Source organism: Periplaneta americana, chromosome 3 (genome assembly GCF_040183065.1).
Source record: "Periplaneta americana isolate PAMFEO1 chromosome 3, P.americana_PAMFEO1_priV1, whole genome shotgun sequence".
NCBI lineage: Eukaryota > Metazoa > Arthropoda > Insecta > Blattodea > Blattidae > Periplaneta > Periplaneta americana.
This window is the reverse complement of record NC_091119.1, coordinates 59,233,691-59,255,947: the sequence shown is the minus strand read 5'-3', so window position 1 is coordinate 59,255,947 and position 22,257 is coordinate 59,233,691. Positions and strand designations below refer to the sequence as shown.

General features: G+C 35.0%; 1 protein-coding gene across 3 annotated transcripts in view; it reads right to left on the bottom strand.

Moving 5' to 3' along the window:
* Nucleotides 1–10,814: 10,814 nt before the first annotated feature.
* Nucleotides 10,815–22,257, bottom strand: part of bel (ATP-dependent RNA helicase bel) — a 79,847-nt gene continuing 68,404 nt past the window's right edge. For all 3 annotated transcript variants that reach the window (XM_069820564.1, XM_069820565.1, XM_069820566.1), the window contains 4 exons: nt 22,093–22,210; nt 19,186–19,348; nt 15,782–15,912; nt 10,815–13,880 (listed from right to left, as the gene is read on the bottom strand). In XM_069820564.1, coding sequence (XP_069676665.1) covers nt 13,786–13,880; nt 15,782–15,912; nt 19,186–19,348; nt 22,093–22,210 — 507 coding nt within the window. In that variant the 3' untranslated portion in view covers nt 10,815–13,785. The remainder of the gene's footprint in view (nt 13,881–15,781; nt 15,913–19,185; nt 19,349–22,092; nt 22,211–22,257) is intronic.

Below are 22,257 nucleotides of genomic sequence, written 5' to 3'. Positions count from 1 at the left end.
CATAATATATTAACAAATTGTTTGTTTTTGTTTATTTAATTATTTATGTGTGTTTGATATGCGTCCGGTTTTTTAGGATGTGAATTTTACAAGGCAGGCATAACGTAGTTTGTTAACAAATGCCATTTCACATTTAAACTAATAAATTAATTAAAATTAAAAAAATTAGTAATTTTACCGTACCAGGAGGCGAACTCACAACCTCTGATACGGATGTCAGACATCTTACCATTGGGCCAGACACTGCTTGTAAGGTTTACTACATTACAGACGAATGACTGAATGAAGAGACACCACAGCAATGCCTTGCAGTGCGTTGCGTTTACACAAGTGAACCACGCGATAGAACTTAGTATTTCTATCGGCCAAGAGTCGGCCCATTCTTTTTGACGTTAAGTGTACTGTAAGTAACCAACTTCAGAGCTTCAAATTCTGAATATTTTAAAACTCTCGAAATTATATTTTTTTTATCCACTGCCACCAGGTTATCATTTGACATTTCTGGTCTCTTCTGGCAATGGCTTATTTGTAACCCACTTCTGAGGTTGGGGTGCCTGGAAGGCAATTATGCTGCCCTGATGATATTATGATAGGATGATGATTATGAAGTGTCAGGAGAGGTCTTAAACCTAAGCCTAACCTAATTTCCAGACCATGGACGAACATAAGAACATTTCCCTTTAAGGAAAAATGCCTGTGTTCTAACTGGGAATCGAACCCAGGTTCTCATGAATTGTAATCAGAAGCTCTGACCACTAGCCCATGAGGCTGGTCGGAAATTACATTATTGATGAGAAAAACACATATATTACAATTATAATTGATAAAAATGTCCGTAAGTTATGTTTCTTGGTAACATTTAATAGAGATGATGTTGGCTTGCAAACAACATTAGAATAACCTTCATCAAATCTTTCTGCCAGGTACCACCATTTGGTTCTGGAACTGTACAGAGAATGTATTTATGTTGACTTCAGTATGCATCTACACCAGTGGGCTGGAAGAAAGAAGCAGCTGAAGCTTTTGGATGGAGAAATGTAATTCTATAATCCTGAGTGTTGTGCGAATTTTCGAGTTTTCAAGGACCATACCAAAACACCACTTGCTGTCATTCACATGTGGTACATTATGTTATCTCCTTTACATCCCCAAATGTGACATTAAAATAGGCTGAATGTATATCGTCGAAAATATAAACTTCCTTGAATTTTGGGGATGTTAATATCACTTGGACTCTGATCTTATATTTATCTATGGTATCACCTTGCTCCAGGAATAGCATATGATCCTCTGAATCTGTGGTGGTGGTGGTGTATTACTGTGACTTACAATATCTTTAGATGGAACATAAAAAAAACTAGATGCTTGTTATGTGTTCACATGCAAATTTTAAACATTTTCAACTCTGCATTGTAAACTGGCTTCAGCTGCAACTCGTTTGACTGTTCCACCAATTCCATCATATGCACCCTTCCCATGAACTTGGTACCTATAAAGAAATGCCATTTAGCCTCTATACAAGGAAGTCTCTTTTTATGGATCAGCATACTTGTGAAATTCTTATCGTTTTTGTACTAGCAGCACCATCTTGCTTTCCCCTAAGATACTCAGACCTACAACTTGTTGAAAGTAATGGAGAGTTACAGTGCTATGTTCCATATTACTAATGATACACATAGATACAGGATATTGCATTCAATGTAAGCCACAAAAAAGTGTGCAACGTAGTGTTATTGACCCAATGAAAATCTTGAACAGCATTTTGCGCAAGGCTCTCAGCAAAGTGGCCTAAAAAGTGGATTGTTGTCTGGCAATGTAATGATGATTACGGAGGTGGCAGAGTTTGTAGCTAATTTTTCAATAAATTCATTATACACACACGTCACAAACAGATCTGTGCTGATTCATTGTTTGTACTAGTGCTGTTGATCGATCAAAATATTTAATCGATTAACTATTTGAATTTAATTGATTAATCGAGTTGAAAAAATGTTTTAATATACTGTAATACACAATTATTGTTAAATTTAACTTGTGTTCAGTGATAAGCATAAGTATTAAATGTTGTGTATCTGTATATATTGTATCGTTATATTACAAAACAACTATTTTAATTACTTACTAACATATTTATTATGAGGCTTATAATTTATTGTGTCAATTTCTCCGGGAATTTTTTAGACAAACATAAATAACAAAAAGTATGAAAACTCACCTAGTTAATACTGCCTCATCCATGATTTTAAATGCATTCACATGCTCCGAATTAAGTGCTGCTCTACATTTAGTAACAATGTTTCCTGCATCACTAAGCACGAAAAAACTTTTTTTCTGTCAAGCACTTCTCCACTATCGTTCAATTTAAATCCAAATGTTTCACTGAGTTTACCTCTCAAATTGTCATATGACATAATGGAGTTTACACTTTTCACAAACCACAGAAAACAGTTTTTTTTTTCTTTATCAAACTAAACAAACAACCTTCGTATACAACTCAGTACAGAAACTGCAACTGCAAAACTACAGCGGTTGAAACAGAAGACTGGCCCCTAGTGTAATCGAATTACCAGATTTTAGAAAGAGAAGAAGGTAGTTACGCTCTCAGTTGCACACAGTGTAGACATGGCTATTTTATAAGGGATGAGGGGGACAAATCCAAGAAAGGTATGTATTTCATATGCTAGGAAGATGAGCTGACATGATGGAAGTTTCTTGGAAAACCACAAAACTTAATAAGGGTTTCGCATTGTGTTTCAACTTTCAATAGAAGTAGACTAGATCATATCACCATTTCTTTCAGAAGTGTTTGTGCAAAGATTTTTCCACACTATACCTGGTTTACAATTAGAAAATAACACTACTACTGTACTTTTAAATAAGCAATTTCCGAGAGAGAAATATTGTCGAAATTTTTAGTATGAGTTTGTATTAACAAAATAATAATTAATATTAATTACAACTGATGCTTAAATATTTTTGATCGATTAATCTTACAACAGAAATTGATCGATTAAATCCCACAACACTAGTTTGTACACTATCTGATACAACTCTTTAATATTTCTCCAAAGTTTTCTAACATCACCTTCACAGCTTCAATCCCTAGACAAGTGACACAGTCCTCCATCATGCAGTCTTCAGAGTTGTCATCAGGCACCAGACATCATCATTTGAAGTTTTTTTTTACTGGGTTATTTTACGACGCTGTATCAACATCTAGGTTATTTAGCATCTGAATGAAATGAGGGTGATAATGCCGGTGAAATGAGTCCGGGGTCCAGTACCGAAAGTTACCCAGCATTTGCTCGTATTGGGTTGAGGGAAAACCCCGGAAAAAACCTCAACCAGGTAACTTGCCCCGACTGGGATTCGAATCCGGGCCACCTGGTTTCGCGGCCAGATGTGCTGACCGTTACTCCACAGGTGTGGACCTCATTTGAAGTACTCAGTTTTTTTGCATTACGCAAAGATTTGAATTGTGGTAAGATCAAATACCAGATTACTGTACTTTTCTTTTATCAGAAGTGATAATACAATGTACCATATACCATGAGAAGTATCGAGTACTACACCGGATGCTGTTATGTATTATGCTGTTATTTAGTACTAGAATTTTCTTGAAATTGAAGAATACTGTAATTTTTAAAAACTTCATGAAAAATGAACCAGTTGGAAACGGAAAATGTAATTTACGACACAAACTACTAAAAGTGTACTGAATGAGGAAAAAATCTGAAATATCTCTCAGACATCGTCAGATATAGTGGGGGGGGGGGGCAACAAAAATGATAAAATACCAAATTTCAGCATTTTTTTCGTTATATTATGCGACATTCCTGTAGGTAACCCTTCAAATTTTGGATCATAACTCTTTTCCTAGTTTGTACTGTAGAAAACACTCTTTCAAATGATATACGAATAAAATACTTACCATTAGTCATTTGCTTTTAGTAAGAGATACAGTAGAATCTCTCTTAACTGGCATCATAGAGACCCGACTAGTTCCAGATACGAGATTTTGTCGGATAATTGAATAAATACTGGTATATACAAAAAAAGTTCATATTCCATGATGACAAATGTTGAAACTGCAGCATGTGAAGCTTATTTGTCTTTAACTTGCTCATAACTGAATAAACATAAAAACTGTGTGGATTTTCCTTATTAAAACACATCACACAACACAAATAATACACTAATTCTAGGTTCGAATATTCACTGAAAATTAAAACTCGTGCGAACTTTCTAATTTGGCAACACTGATAGCCTGAACATAACTAAATAAAAGTAAAAACTGTGTGGATTTTCTTTATTAAAATACATCACGTAACACAAATAGACTAATTTTAGGTTCCATTATTCACTGAAAATGAAAGTTCGCATGAACTGTCTAATGTGGCAAAACGGCAGATTTAAACTTTTTTTTTTTTTGACCAGCCGAAAGTGGCAATGTTTTGGTATTGCCAGTTACAAGGGATTTTACTGTATTCAACACCACGTTTTTATATTCCAGTGCTAATTTTCAAAACTTTTGACAACCCTGGCACACAAACTATTTACATTTCACGATTTTCCTTTCAGAATTATGCATGTCATATTAAGACCTCTTCATGAAAAAAAAGATATGTTAATTTTGATGACAGTTATGCAACGCCTTTCTTTTTAAAATTGGAATGAATGATCCTTATGCATTTAACTGCTACCTGCGATTAAAGCATGTAGTCAATCTTTCACTACTTACTAGCAATAGTCAGTCTTCTGAACTCATTCTTCACCTTGTTTACTGCATATGAACCATGAAGTACTATCAGTAGGTGTTTTACACAGATGTCATGTTTCTACGATGGTATTTCAAGATTCTATGAATACTTATGAAAGAAATAGTTCTGGTACACAATTTATAATGTACTTTTTTATTTCCTGTCATTTCTCAAAACTTACAATAATACTACTACAAATAAACAAGGAGACAATAATTGTATTTGTTGTAAATGCAATAATTGTTGAGAAAAGGAGTTCTTTTTTGTTTAGTTTTTTTTTGCCATCCCTCTTGTCAACACAAAAGCTCATGTGGTGAACATATTATTGTTTACTGATTTGCAGTCACAGCTCTTTTTCATTAATTCTGGCCAAAACTCAAGAAAATGGAGGGGAAAAAAAATTAAAATCTGTCAACTTGAAATAATCTAAAATTACAGTTAGAACGTTTTAGTCTATAAAAACAAAAAGTTCGACATAAAAAAATAAGTTAAAGGACAAGAAACACAACAAATTATGGGAGAAAATTGCATATAAGTTTCATTGAACTATGTTCATTACGTGACTATCACAGGTACATAGGATAACTTCTCCCAATTCCCGTTAGGTTATAAATAACACAGGGAACCCCCCTCCCCACTGTATACAGATTTTATGAAAGATTTCACCTTACATTTTTATCATTAAAAAACTCACACAAACATTTTTTCTTTCAAAATAATTGTTAAATGTTCTCTCTCACACAACATTTGCACTACATACACACATTTACACACCCGTTCTGTTTAATATGTAATCAGACCGACCATTCTTTGGCAGTGGCTATGGGAAGTGATGAAGACTTATTCGACCTGGAATATTTCCTATAACAAAAATCACTGTCACAACAACTGATCCATTGAACTGAAATGCATATATGCATTTTCCACCTCATGATGTACCTGTGACGCCACTTGTCTATTATCACTGTATTTTGCTATTCACATCTCGTTGGCACGGAAATGTAGTTAAGAAAATGTTTGGTCCAGATACGGGGTAGCCACATAATACAGATGGCGGCCCCAAAAATTGTTATTCCACAACAGAACCTTCCCATCCAAACATTCAATATGAACAACCCTTTTATTCCGACGGAAGAGAGCAGAATCTTGCATTAAACATAAAACTTTCTTTGACTATAGACACTGTAACTGCAACCCAGCATATTGTTGCTTGTTGCTCGAGTTCATCTGCCTATCGAGCACACTATTCTTTGAGCATTATTCATTTTTCATCACAGGGTTTCTTAAAATCAGGGCATTTATCACTACCAGACTGTGTCAGAACAAGAGTTAAGACTTGTTAAACTAGCATTATTGGATGTGTGAAAACACTGAAAGAGAGTATTTACGTTGATTAAAAACTCTCAGTGTTTCCACACATACTTCATTAAGTGCTCTGGAATGATTTGCAACACCCTGAAGGCTGACTGAAACAGTGTGCAACAGAAACATCTGTGTGTGCCGGGAGTGTCTATGTTTGTACTCAACGGTTAAGCGCTAAGAACATCACGTTTACCTCTAAGCACATAAGCATTCTCATTTCCCATTTCTATTTACGTGACAAGAGATACATCAGTGCCATGTTAAGGTAGTCCTAGAATATTTTAAGAACATGGCAGGAATGCAGCAAGCAATAGAACAAATCTACTTCTGTAAATAAACTTGTAGGAACTGTTAACATTACCATTTTATATACTCCCCCATTAGCATTTTTAAATGAGATCCAACTGCTTTCAGATATAGAGTAGTTGGACTAGAAAAATACGCATTTGATAGACTTGCACCACGTTAACGTGTCATTCCCATTTTAAGATGATAATCTAAAATAATTGAACATAATCATTTTAATATAAAGTTATTCAAATATGTATCATCAAAACTATTATGCTTTTAATATCAAGGGATATTAAAAGCATTTTTAGGTATTTTTTATCTATTCAACCTGTGACGAGATAAACAATATTAAAATACAAAAAGCACAAACAGTTGTTCAGTCTGTACACAAACTGCTCCACAATGCAGATACTGTTCATTCCACAGGAGGATGAAGACCCTGTTCACTTCTGTGCGGCCAGTGATGGAGCAACAGTCACATCAAGCAATTCCAATGACTCTTGGAAGACAAAGGAATTGTAAACATCTATATAACCTACAATCATTAATTATCCCGGCACAAAAGGGAATTGTTTCTGAGATCCAAAAGCTCAAAAAATACTGTTATTTTGAAATACGGTCACCAGCATTATTTCTTTCCCTTTGTTCTTGTACTAACATATCGTTTATGTCAACTATCAAACCAAGCATCTTACATTGGCAGTAATATTTTTAACAATCTCCTATCTTAAGGAAGGAATATTCACTCCTCTACAATATGGCAGCATGCCTGCATCAATGCAGACTAACTCTAGTGTGAGGATTGCATGTTTTCAATCTGCCAACACACTTTTATTTCATCTTGCTTTGTTTTTGTATTATTTAAACTTGGAAACAGGGACGGCAAAAAGGGGAAATAACAATGGGGAGAAAATTCACAAGAACGAACAAGACTTGATGCAGAATCATGAATTTTCTGATTGAAACAGTCACACAGAGAGAAGTTATATACTAGCAAACACCATGTGATGTTTGTTCCAAATTTTGAAATCCTTTAAAATATATATATATATTAAAAAAACCTGGTTCCAAAAACCTTAACCTTCACTCATACAGCTACCACAAGAAAAAAAGATACAGTAATAATACTGACAGTAAAGCTACATTCTTTAATCATTTCTGTAATAAATCTTCTTCATTACTGTCCTTTCATGTACATGAGTGGTGGATTCTGAAGGAATAAGTGCAACAGCTGCTCAGGTGTCATCACAAGTACAAAGCTGAAAATACTTTCTATCACTGATTTCTTGCAAGTATCTGTAAGCAGCTACAACAGTCAATTCCTTACAGAATCTCAGTCGTGTAAATGAAGATAAATTATAAACACCTCCCATCATGTTTCAAACACCACTGTTGTGATAACTGACTCATCATATTCCAATCTAAACCCCTATAAATGTTTTACATACCAGCAAGTAGTAGTCATACTGTATAATTAATCACAATACAAACATTTTATCTTTAGTGGTACAAAACCTGAGACGAAAGACAAAGGTGGCACAGTTCGTCAGAATAACGGCTCTGTAGTGCATATAAATAAACTGTATCAGCATAGAGTAAGAGCTCAAAAGATGACATATTGTCGTCGTAAGTTATTTTTACTCAACAATTTCAAATAAATTTTCTCTTCTTGATACTGCTGATTGAGCCATCTGCAGTGAAGTGTTCGTCAGTTGTTATCACTACACTTTTTCTCTCCACTAAAGTTCCGAGTCCCCAGTACTACACAAAAACTCATATCCAAAGGTCTTGCTGTAGGGAATGTCAGGAATCCACTATTCACTGTACTTCTCAAATTCACTTTATCTATACTGGTAGATCTGTATTTGGTATGAAATCACATCTTATAAGGCATCCAAGTCTCATGACTGAATGTAGCAATATTGCTATATTATTACTAATTCTAAACTAGAAGGGAAATCTGATAATGTTTCAGTTCCCATACATGATCATACAGAACATCCACAAGCTGTACGATCTAAAAATTACACCAATACATGCTCACATCTGAATTTTATGGAAAGTAGTTAAAAATCAGGAATTTATGTCAGCACTCATAATACAGAAGGAACTAAAGTGACATACCTTTCATATTGGCAACATTCAAAGCCAGTATCACAGCAGTCTTATCAAACACTGCACAATTTTGCACGTGAATTACTTTAAATCACTGTGGAAAATCCAAACTACTTTTATGTTATTTTCTAAAAACGTAACAAAAAATTTATTACAAATTTGTGCAAATGTATTAAAAATATATTATGTAGTCGAAGTATTATAGTGTGAGTACATATTCCCAATTGTGAAATAATGGGATGATGACAGATTAATTTTATTCTTGTGGACTTATATACAAACTTTTTGTACTCCTATTCTTTCCATATTTGTATTTTTATCTGAAAATTAAATCACTATACTTAACATACTTCAATTCATAATTTAACGTAGTTTGTTCGAAAATACATCAGCTTTCTTGTGAATGTTCTGTACATTATGGTATATCAATGAGTTCCTTTTGGTGCTAAGTTAGAAATCTCCAACACTACCAGACACACAATCTTTTAACATGTGATAATGTATGATATGTGGTAACTCCCATAAAAAAAAGGGTTAGGGTTTTATAGAACTTTATGGATGTAGCTATTGCAAAATACAATTGGTAATGTCAAATTGTCACTTACTACAAACACAAAATACGTAAAATTCTTTAACAGAGCACCAAAAGAAGTACTACTGCAAAATGAGTTAAATACATTGAATATATTAAGGGTATGTTGGCCACTGAACTCGATGAAGTGACTTCAAAATGTCTTCCAAAATGAAATGACTGCCACTAAGAAATGTAAGATATTGTCCGGCATATTAAAGTGATTCATGTAATAAACATTTTTTTACCTGGATGTCAAACATACCAAAGTATTTAAAAATGTGAAATTTACATACAATCGAATCCAGAAGCACAACAAATAATAGCTGTATATATTGTGGTAGGTCAGGCCATTTGGTCAGTTCAAAATAAGATATCCTAACATGACTCAACTGTCCATTTGCAAACACACTTGGTTAATAAGGTCTTTATCCAACACCACACCGCAGTAGGTCTACATCAGAACCTGCTGGTGACCTTAAAAGGTATTAAACAGATTAGGTCATAATCCTTAATGTTAGGACTTGCAATTTAATGAACTTTTAAATAATCCCTTTGAAACTCTTCCTTGAAGATAGAGTGAATATGATTTTAAAATTGAGCAAAGCATGGCACGGATATACTGTAACACTAACAAGGAAAAATATAAATATTAAATCAGGAAAGAAAATATGAAATATAACACATTAGTTTTCAATTTAATAGGAATGGATTTATAACACTTCAGAATTTGAGAGGGGAGGAGAGTAATTACCACAACAATCCCACTGTTTCAAAAGATTCATTACGAAACTTTCTTCTCCTCTGCACCAAGAAAGTGCACAGTCGAAATAACTATATTTAGTCACTAAGTTATAAATAATGTAAAACTACCAAATTATTAAATAGTAATTTGAATTATATGAAACATTTCAATAACCATATTACTGCAGCATTTTAATAAAAATGAATTTTTGCTCATAACGAATTTAACGGTACAGTTGTAAACTTTACAAAATATTATGTATTTGAATTCTATATTCATCTCAAATCATAAGGGTGGTGCATGATATTCAGATATATTTGAAAAATTAATTTAGGAAAACTATCTCGTGGGTCATCAATGCAACTATACATAGACTGGAAAAAAAAAAAAATATATATATATATATATATATATATATATATATATATATATATATATATATATAGACACACAAGTATCAGTTACCAGATTGCCATGACAGTGCTGTTTATTGTGCGTAATCAATATTAGTGTAATGGCTGACCACAAGTGGTAAAAAATAGGGACAAAGCTTTCTCTTGATGCATCGAAGTGCGCCATACTAAGTGTTAGTGTTCTTGAGAGAAGATTTTAATCTGCTGGCTATATTCATTTGGCAGATATCGCATTTCGATCACCACATGTGTATTGTATATATTAGAAAAAGGGAGAGAGATATACAGAGAGGGAAGTGTGTCCAATGATACGAGGCAATCTTGTAACTGAATTGTGATTTAGAATATTCTGTAATAAGTTATAACAAAACAGTGGTCAAACTGAACCCTGTTAATAGAAGAAATCTCCAAAAATCTTAGAAGTAAAAATATACATTTTAAAATATTTTTTGTAGGAAATTTAAATATGTCAATTTACCATGCACCATCAAGTAATTCAAACAAGCAGTCTGAACATAATGCAATCATGTTTGTCTTTAACATACTACACAATCTAATGCAGATTAAAATTCATATAATCAACCATTAACACACAAAAGACCCAATTAACCAAGTCAATTTACACAAGACATTAACCACTCCACAAAGCCATAAACTTCTACAAAATCACCTAGAGCTAAGCATCATACATACAATTCAATTACTTTTTTTTTCTGCTTCCTTAAACTAGTTAATTATGTAAATATTAAGATAACTAATGGATGAAGAAAAATTGTTTTGTCGTTTAACACTGAGTAACATAAACGAGAAAATACACGTTTATTACTTAACTCCCTTTCCAAAGACAAGAAAGGGTGAAAATGCAACAGCCCCCTGATTGCCTATTACCTTCAACTCTTTAATAAGACTTTACGCAATTTACTTGTATCATTTATTGTTCAGCGTGAAAAAAATTTGCTTGGGGTACTGGCGTGCTTCCAACATCATAATTTCTCTTTCATAATGCCCTCCAAATTACTTGTGAGGGACCTCCAGCTCCATATGCAAGATATACCATCAGGATTAGACCACATCTCCATCACAGCTCAGTGAGCAAATGAAGTGACTTGCTGTGCATTCAGGAATCATCATCGAGTACAGAAAAGAGTTATAAACCACAACAAAGGGGAATTCGGTGCTTGCGTGCATCTACTTCAATTTGCATTTCCTGAAGCTACCCAATTTCTGAAAGAAAGTTTTTGCATTTCTGCAGCACTTTAACATTTTACCTAGTTTCATAAAATATTACTGACTGTCTGGAGACTAGGTCCAATCCAGTGTAGACATGGTATCATATTACCATATGGAATATTACCAAACCGAATATGTAATTTAAAAATACATGAAGTTATCTGAAATTCGAATTCATTCCATGAAAATTACTTGTCACAGCATTCTAAGGTTCCAACTTTTATTATTTTCAAATAGCTTTTCTAGCATTTAATTCAACTGATAACACTAATTCTTTTTCCATAAACAAGCAATGAAGTCCTAAAATAGTGTGAAATGATACCCTGGATGAACCGTTTTAACACAATGAAAAATGCCTTTGAACTAGGATCTCTCTCTAGTTACTGATCACAGAAACAGCTTTTCACATTTCTGTTATGAGTTTAAGTCTCTATGAATGTTGTAATATTTTAATAATGTGAGGGTGCCTACTATAGGCTACCTGACACAACCAAAGTCTTGGTTTCAAAATATACATGCACACTTCTCATCACCGATACTTTTAATAGGAAAGGTATTAAATAAAACAGCCACGTAATTGCTTCTTTCAGCAACAAGCTGCCACTTCTTTCGTACTACAAAGAATATTAGCAGCACCACACAAAGCACGTTTTTCTCGAGATTTGACTGTCTATTCAGTGCGTTTGAAATGTGGCAATGAGACAATCACTTCTTTGTAACACAGTCTGAAAAAGTTTCCACTCATGCCACGTAATTCGTTTTCCCCTTTTTGTAATATGATAATTGTGAAAACCCGTAAGTTTTGTACAAGAATGTGTTTCACGAGTGTGTTTTTAAAAGATCTTTCTGTATGTTGTTATATAGGAGATTCAACTGCATCACACACAAAGAAAAAAAACTTTGCATTCATATTCCTATACTTATTGCACATAAATAATACCGTACGTATAAATAGGAAATGTGTATTAAAGCTTTAGTTTTTTTGTTGGGCCTTTATATTCTTCACCCCATTCACGCTATATCTGTACCCCAAACTTTTCACACCCTTCGAAGTCCACTATTTTATCGAGTATTATGGATAGCGGCACTCACCACTTAAAATCATTACATATCTTTTCTGTTTACATGGCATCTGGCCACTTCAACAAGGAACCAAAGTGCAGCAAGGGGTAAACAAGTGAACCTTGCTCTGCAACTTCTCGCCACAAAACGAGCTATCTCGGCTCTGCTCAGTTACTTATAACTATATTAAACTCAAAGACTGACAGTATACAGAAATCATTTTTTTTTAATTTAAATTTACGCAAACATATTTCTGCTTACTTCACATGAAACATCTCATATGAAGTCCTGTAATTCAAATATTATTCACGCGTTACTACCGAAGATAGTCACTGTATGATGATCTTTGTATATTAATCTTAAGTTACACTGTTCGAGAGAGGTCTCATCATTTACTACCGATTTCATCATCCATCTGCAGGAACACAACTGAATGTGACACACACTTCTCACACACTTGCAGACACCACTCAGGTCATCTTACAGCTCTCAACTTGATATACCAAGACAAGACTTCTCCAATATTCAGTAAGTTCATTTTATTATCAGATATATTTACTCTGCATACGAAATTATTTAGGTCACATGGCAGGCAGGCAGGGGCTGCTGCTACTGCTGCTGTTCTTTTACAACATGCACAACTAGGCTCTCTTTTTATCATTACTGCATTTGTTTCACCAAAAATTCATTTAAGACACACAATTCAAATAAGTTGTTTAGGTATCATCTTGCAAAAAGTAGCCAGAAAAAAAAACAAATTTAAAAAGTGAGGGCTTCAGAAATTAAATTTCTTACCCTTACAAGAAATTACAAACATTTAAACTGAGAGATCAGTAACTACTAGTACTCATTTCATTATCAGGTGCAGCAGGAAACAACTTATTTTGACATAACTCGCATCAACTAAAGAGACACTTTCACGTGTTTTTAGTGACACATGAGATAAAGATACAGAGAGAGAAAAAATATAGCCCTAAGCTCAATAAACCACGTTGCTTTTATAGTTAAAGTTTCTCTCATGAAGTAGTAATAAGTATTATGTTCCAAATATTCACCAACCAGCCGGTTGTCTGATGCACTTTCATTTTTTATATGGCTTAGCCATTTGTATTAAACAGAGACCATGTATGTATCATGAATGTAGGGTTTATGAATTGTGGATTTAGCTTGGCTACAATACCATGAGTGGAATCAAGCTGGTGGTTGATTGGCAATTCTGCCAGAAGGGTAGAGCATCTAACTACCCCACCAGTCAGGACCACCACCACCTCCACCTCCGCTTGAGTAAGAACCTCCATATCCGCCCCCACCGCTGTTTCCTCCATAGAAACCTAAAACAATGGAATGGAGGCAATATTTTAATCTGTGTATTTATTGAAGACTTACTTCTTTAAATAAAAAAACTCATTATGGCAGTAAATGTAATAGCTAATAAATAAGACATATAAAGTGCATTATATAGCAACATGCATCTTAATGTGAACAGGTCACTTCCACAATGTAGCACACTGACACCGTATTTGCAAGACAAAGAGATTTTTAATGTCACTAAAATTCTGTAACTGCCTTCTGAGACAATTACAGTAACCTAACATTTTTATCACAGGCTGGGATTTAAGATACTTGAAAGATATAAGATGACTGCTTTTATATAATGCTTTAAGCATTCCCACAATGATTTTTTATTACTGGGGCTCCATTACACAGAAGTTCGGAATAATACTTCACAAATAAATTTACCCGTGACTAATAGTAATAAAAAAATGTGTTCCACAAAGATTGTAGGAAATTTTTATTTTGTTATAGTTCAGGTGGCGAGACCTGGCATGTGAGTTACACAAGAAGGGGAAGGTTAGGCAACAAGAAAAAAAAAAGTTTGATGTGTGAGAGGTGGTGGTAGCTAATATTACATGAATCTACTAGACAAGGAAATTCACCTGAGACTAAAACATTATCTTCCCCTTCCATACTCACTGGTGACATAGACACAGTGCATGATAGGGTCACAGAACAGGTCTTGCCTCGTCTACTATACTCCATATTAAGTTCAAGTAGTAAGGAAAAGTTACAAATATTAAGAGTAAAAACATTAGAGATTTATATGGGGGCATATAGAAATTTAAGAAAGGATATCAGACAAGGGTGAACGCAATCAAGGATGAGAATGGTGACTTGTTTGCAGACTTTCATTCCATCCTGAACAGACAGAAAAACTATTTTGAGGAACTACCATGACTTGTGTCATTACATATCATCGTTGTTCCCGCAATAACTCCTATGAGCAAAATATAAAATTTTTCAGTGGGGGGGGGGGGGAGACACTTATCCATTCTATGGCAGTGGTACATAAGAGATTGTGAATTCTCACATTTTTGAAAGAAAATATATAAAAAAATTATGGTTTACTTAATGACGCTCGCAATTGCAGAGATTATATCAGCGTCGCCGGTGTACCGGAATTTTGTCCTGCAGGAGTACTTTTACATGCCAGTAAATCTACTGACATAAGCCCGTTGCATTTAAAAACACTTAAATGCCATCAACCTCAGCCGGGATCGAACCCGCAACCTCGAGCATCGAAGCCAGCGCTATACCAACTGCACTACCGAGGGCGACTTTTTCGAAAGAAAGAAATGTAATTAAATATAGGAGATTTTATTATTTACTGTATGACTATTTAAGTTATTTAATAGAGCAAAAATCTAAAAATCGATAAATATATCACATAGGAGTTATTGCAGGAACAAAGACGATAATATACTAATGGAGAAAAATTAGTTCCGGCACTGGGAATCGAACCCAGGACCCCTGATTACACAAAGGGGGGAGTTCGGCTGGTGCTGGAATCTGATCCACGCATAGCATTCAGCATGTCAAGCTGAGGGGGTCCTGGGTACAATTCCCAGTGCTGGAATGAATTTTTCTCCATTAGTAGTAATAATGTACAAGACTTTTGTATTATTTTGTGAAGTAGAAAAGTGTAACTCCATACTTTTGCGGAATATATTTCAGACTGAACGGACTTTTCTTCCCTGAACATCTACACTCTCACTGTATATAAACTGGAATGTTATCTCTTTAAGCATTTCTATTTAAGTTACGTTCACGTATCTGAACTATAATGTTTGCTTATCACACTAGAATTGAATCTGTCCACAAAAAGAACAAAAACAAAATGCTTAAATCAAATATGTAGAAAATAGAGTAGTTCATTTCAAGAATATGTTGTTACCTGAATGTCCACCGCCACCACCACCATACCCTCCATAACCTCCAGGGTTCCTGCCTCCACCACCTCCAGATGGACCTGAACGGCCGCCACCCTGCTGACGATAATCTTTTCCACCAAATCCTCCACTGAATCTGAAATATACAGATCATGTAAGTACATCAACTTAATGTACAACTTTACCATGATATTTACTGAGATAGGTAAAGAAGTCAAACAGAAAATATATAATCTTATTTAATAAACTTCAGAGATGTCTGCTCAATACTGTACATTGCACAGCTTAATATAAACATTACTAAAATATTGAAGTTTCATAGGAGAACTGAACTATTAGCCAAATGCTTTAATCAGAGATATGGTTACTTGTCCTAAATCTTTTGGCAAGGGATTTGAACAGATAAAGCGGTGGGAAGGTACAAGGGAAAGTAGATGTAAGACAGAAGTAGGTAAATCATGGCACCACATCTGCTGGATCTCTGGTCAACCTGAAATTATTGTAGATGATACACGAAGTTGAAATTAATGAAGGCGAAACTCCAGACAGGAATTATTTGTTTCTCTTTTAAATTACAATTTAAGATGAATTATACACAATAATATCATTCACAACATGATAAACCGAATTGTTACAAAATATGTAAAAGATAATGAGGAAATATGCATTATCTTTGTGACACTCGTTTATTCTTCTAGTATGACAGATTAGTAGAGCAGCATAGTTAACATAGTAATTGATATACAGCTGACACACGCCCACAAGCATTCACACATCATATTAACCCACAACCCATATCATGCAAAGGTTTACATATAACACTCCTTTTTTATATATACACCATGTGATCAAAAATATCCGGACATCCACCTCAAAATGAAGTACAAGTTTGGGCAAACCCTTCATTGGGAACACTCGCAGTCAATACAGTGTTGGCCCAACCTTAGCCTTCATGACAGCCTTCACTTTCGCTGCCCCATACTCTCGATCAGACAGTGGAAGGTTTCCTGGGGAATGGCAGCTCATTCCTTCATGAGCGCCAAAATGAAAAGAGTTACAGGTTTGGGTCGGTGTGGTCTAGCATCATGATGGCATTCCAAAACATCCCAGAGATATTCTATCGGATACAAATCAAGACTCTGCGCAGGTCAATACATTAGTGTGAAGCTGTTTTCATCAAACCACTCCCCGACAAGCCCTACAGTATGGTGGATGAGTGCTCGGTTGAGTTGAAAGACACAATGGTCATCCCCGAATTGGTCTTCTATGGCAGGCAACATGAAAGTGGTTAAAATGTCAATGTAAGCTTGTGCCATGACAATACCAGGTAAAACGAGGGGGTCAAGCCTCCTCCAGGAGAAACATGACAACACTGCAACCCCCCCCCCCACTCCCGAATTTCACAGTTGACATTATAAAGGCTGGCAGATGTCGTTCATTAGGCATTCGCCACACCCATATCCTACCATCAGATCGCCACATTGTTTACTGTGATTCATCACTTCACACAATGGTTTTTCCACTCTTCTAGGGTCCAGTTTCGACGCTCCTTATACCATGCGAGGTGGCTACTGACATTTTCCTGCGTGGTATGTGGATATGGGCAACTGCTCGGCCATAGGAACCGAGTTTATGCACCTCGCGCCGAACAGTCATGGTGCTTAAAGAAGATCCTGATGCAGTTCAGAATTCTTGTCATGGTGGTGGTGGATTGACGATTATGCTGCAGTGGCGGCTCGTGACAACCAATTTTTAACACAAGTTTAATCCTTCTGTTCATGGCAACGAATTTATCAGTAACATCGTTGTGGAAAGGCTGATTTTTTCATAATTTGCTTCTGTATAGAAATATTTTGCGATTGACGAGCGTCTTTGTTGTGACATGCAACTACGCAAATAATTTTTAATGCTATTCATACAAGAAAAACATCTTTCCGTGGACAAATTTGTTAATAAACAGCCCAAATCCCTAAAGCACGTTGATTTTTATGAACAAATATTACTTGTAATTATTTAAAATAGTCCTAACAATTAATGTAATAAGAACAGTAGAGAAAATAATATTACAATGCACACTCTCTCACGAAACTGCGGAAAAATTTAACTTTGTACATAGGCTACAGTAGTATCTACAACGCTAACACCATAGCCAAGGTTTTTGCAATTCCACTTACATTATATTTCCACTTTTCTCAAGACTCTTGCTTGCTTCTTTAGCAAAACAGTTAAAAAAATTACAAATATATATTCATTTAGTAGGCCTATAACTTTTCTATGGGCGAAATGAATTGTATGCTTTTAAATTTCTGTAATTTTCATTGTTAGAGTTGGCTACCCTGAATAGTCCCTTTGTCGTTGATTGGTGGAACGTTGTGAATTTGTCTCTTCTACTATTTCACATCTGACCAAAGCCACGATACTAACTGTTGTTGCGGGGTGAGGGGTGTAGTCTTGTTGCCCTGGTAACCATATCTGAGTGAAACATTAACAGGAGGAAAATCGAGATCACTTCTCCGGCACAGAACTTAAACACATCGGAGTCTTGTTGCTACGGTAACCATAGCAAGCGAAATATAAAGTCGCAATGCAAGAAGTGGATTCATCAATGCTATGTTTGTTAATTCTTCAGCGTGGTGCGACTTTTGAACGTACATAAATATAAATATCATAAAATCAGTCACACTGTGATGTATAGTAAAAGTAAAGTGAATTTTTCAATTTTTAAACATTCTATGGTGAAGTTGTGCTTCACTTGGTTCACCTGAAAAGCCACCTCTGTTATGCTGTACAACTCTCTTCAACATTCAACGGTCTCTAGAAGTCATGGGTGGTCTGCCTGCATGCTTTTGGGTTCTACTTCAGTATAACATCAATAGCAGTGGGCCTCTGGATGCTTAGGAGAGTGGAAATCTCACGCACAGACTTCTTACACAAGTACAACCTAACCACCTGACCATGTTGAAAGTCCATGAGTTCCTCAGACTATCTCATTATGCTGTCTCGCGCTGTCTGCTGACTACTGTGTCGCCTTCTATGATAAAAACACGTTTTGCGGAGTGTCCGGATACTTTTGATCATGTAGTGTATGTAGGAAACTTAAATTCACCATGATTTTCGCTACTGTTACTGGGCCATGTATTTAAATTAGTTTATGTTTACTGTTATGAAAACCCATATAATGTACAAGTTACTGATACTATAACATTCATGGGACAGAGCAGTAACATCTTCATATAACTAACAATTATAGATTACTCCATACTTTTGTGGAATATGGCCCCTGCAGTGAACTCTATACAATGTAATGACATCTTTCTTTATTTTCTGTAACCAAAACACCTAACACTGTTATGTGAAACAAAAATTAATGCTACTGATAATATACAAGCAGAGATAGCAAGGTCCATACCTCTTTCCAGCACCACCACTGCGGCGATTGTTCTGAGGCATTCTCTGGTCAGAAGCCATGGAATCCAACCATGCAGGAAGCTCCTGTTTTGTTTCCACTATCAACTCTACTAAGTCTCGTACCAGGTTACGGTTCTTGTCATTGAAGAAAGATGTTGCTAGGCCTATACAAATTATAATGTACATCTTATATTTCAATCATATGAAGAATGGCTTCAAGCAACATTGAATGAAATTAAATTTCAATACACTGAAGTAGTCCACATGACAAAATTATGTTGGTACTACTGCAATAAAACTAAATGAAGGCTGTCGCACATTTTCGATTGTATACAGGACATGATTGTTTAGCTGCCAGCTATAAAAAGTAAATATTTTTCCTACTCCTGTTCACTTTGTACTCACTATAATGGATATGATGTACCTCAAGAACTGTAAAAATTTAACAGCTACAGACCTGTCATGACGATACTGGGAAGAACAAAGTAAATGGAAAAACTCCAATATGCGGAGCATTACCTACCTACCGACCGGGTGACCAACTCACCAACCTAACAATCTGAATTTGCAACAATAACCCCAGCTACCATATCAAAAACATGGTCAATTTCCATTTGAGATTCCTAGTGACAGAAGTCTTTGTCTTTTATAATCTTTATGTCACCTTAGTTTGTATTGATGCTGCAAATGAAACATCATTATCAGCTAAATAACTTAGAGTAAAAGCTACTGGGATAATTTTAAAATAGGATTTCCATAATGGATTTTTCAAAACCTGGGCCATTTGAACATCACTATAAGTACTGCCAACATTGTAATAGAAATTGATGAACAATGTTTCATGGACTGGCCACCAGGAGTGGTTCTTTACAAAGGGAATAAAATCTGTAATCCAAGTTACTTTTAGGAAGGACACTTAAAAATTGGGACAACTGGAATAAATTCTTGATATGGGATATTTTACCAAAAAGCAGGACTGTCCCAGAAAAAAATGGGAGGATTGGGAACTCTATTTTAAAATAACCTTCAATTCAGAAAAATATCGCAAAATATTTCAGTGTATCACTTTTTTGTTGCTGAATGTCTTATTTACTCAAATAGGAAAATGTTTTAAATATTTACATGCGAAACAAACTAAATAAAAAAACAGCAAAATGCATTTTGAATTACATATTTTACTAGCAGAGAAAATCAAAATGTCAAATTTTTGTCCCTAGTCTAATAACTTTCACTTGTCTGTATATTAACAGACAACGATGTCTTAAATGCTTCATGCTGATTTAATTCTATTCAAATTCTCGGGAGCCAATGAATAATTTTAAAGTATTTACATCATAAAGTTAACCTTTTCTTGCAATACACGTGGACTCACTGTTGATAACAATGATTTGTACTCGTAGATATCTTAGTGACAGTGATCTGTCAGTATTTTTATCACCATATTTAAACACATATTAAAAAAAAAAAAAAGAGGAAAGAGATTGACTAGTCAGACTGTTAATTCCAATAATGAATTCTCGTTTCAGACCTGCTTGTCAACCACGTAACATACTATTAGTTCAGATTTGCATAATGAATTGAGGGACATGGGCGTTTACCGCTATATGCCCCTTTTCAGATTATTTCTGAATTTGTAAGTAGAGTGTCTGCAGTACATTGTAGTAAAGTTTTGTGTCTCTTTCATTACACGTGATAGGAGACGTGTTTTGTCATAGTGCTGCATGTACATCAGTGTAAATGGGGACTTCAGTTTTTTCTAGCGAGTCAGTCCAAGCAGGTTGTTCACGAATGCGTCTCTTTGTGCTATACGTAAATCATGTCTAAAAACAAAGGAGAAAAGAAAGCTGTGGACAAAAACAAGTGGGAAACAGAAGAACGAAAAACTAACAGAAACAGTGGGAAATCATACACGACCTCTAAGGAATTCAAATAACAGGAAAAATCATTTGTTATGGTAAGAAAGTATTGTATTAAAACTTCTCACAACACGTCTGAAGATGATCAACAATTCATTTTTCGATTATTTTGGGAGATAGGTGCTAAAATTCAACAAGATTTCATACTCGCTTCTTGTGTGTAAAGGAATGACCTTCCTGATGTATAAATACCAACAACTTCTGTATAGTCCATCTGGCATAGTTTCAGAGTCAGCCTTGTACTCATCATCTTTCATTCACTACAAATGAAACCAGAACCTACTAACCCCTCCAAAGAAAAGGACGTAAGAAGTCTCTATCCATTCTTGGATGAAGAAGGAAAAGTCTGGTGTGATACAGTGTTTGAACAAATGACATCATCAACAACAGCAGAAAACACATCTAATGACGCATGATAAAGAAAAGAAGAAAGAAAAGCAAAAAATAAAAACATTTCCATTAGTGTGTGCAATAATTATTGAAGTACAATAAATGCAAAGGGGAGATATAATTTAAGAAACTGTGGTATAATTGATGTAAAAATATTATGTCCTTTAATAAACTAGTTTCGCAAAACATTTTACAGAAATGTGATGCTGTGTCTCAACAGATTCCTTCATTACATTATTTCAAAATTAATTTAAATAAGGATGTGTATATGTGAATATCTGTTTAACTTGAATTTGATCAGCATAGCAAGCTCCTTAACATGTAAATCACGTTTATCTGAAAACACCATTTTTCTTTATACGCCCTTATTCGGGCCATGTCCTCAATTACAATGATACTGAAAAAATGCTGTAAACAAAGGAAATAACACACACAAACACATACAACAGTGATCTTTGTCCATGGTGAAGATAATGAAGACAAAACAGTTTTCTATTATCTACTTGCAACTTCCTGTTCATTCTTTTTCATAACCACAATTTTACAAAAAATTAGTGGACCGAAAAGGTGCAGAAAATTTATTATATATTAATATGACATACCCAAATTTCCCATACGGCCTGTTCGACCGATGCGATGAACGTATTCTTCTACGTCTGATGGAAGATCAAAGTTGATTACATGTTTCACATGTGGTATATCCAATCCACGGGCAGCCACCTTTAATTAAGAACAAAATCTACAGTTAACCTAGAGCATGATGTAAC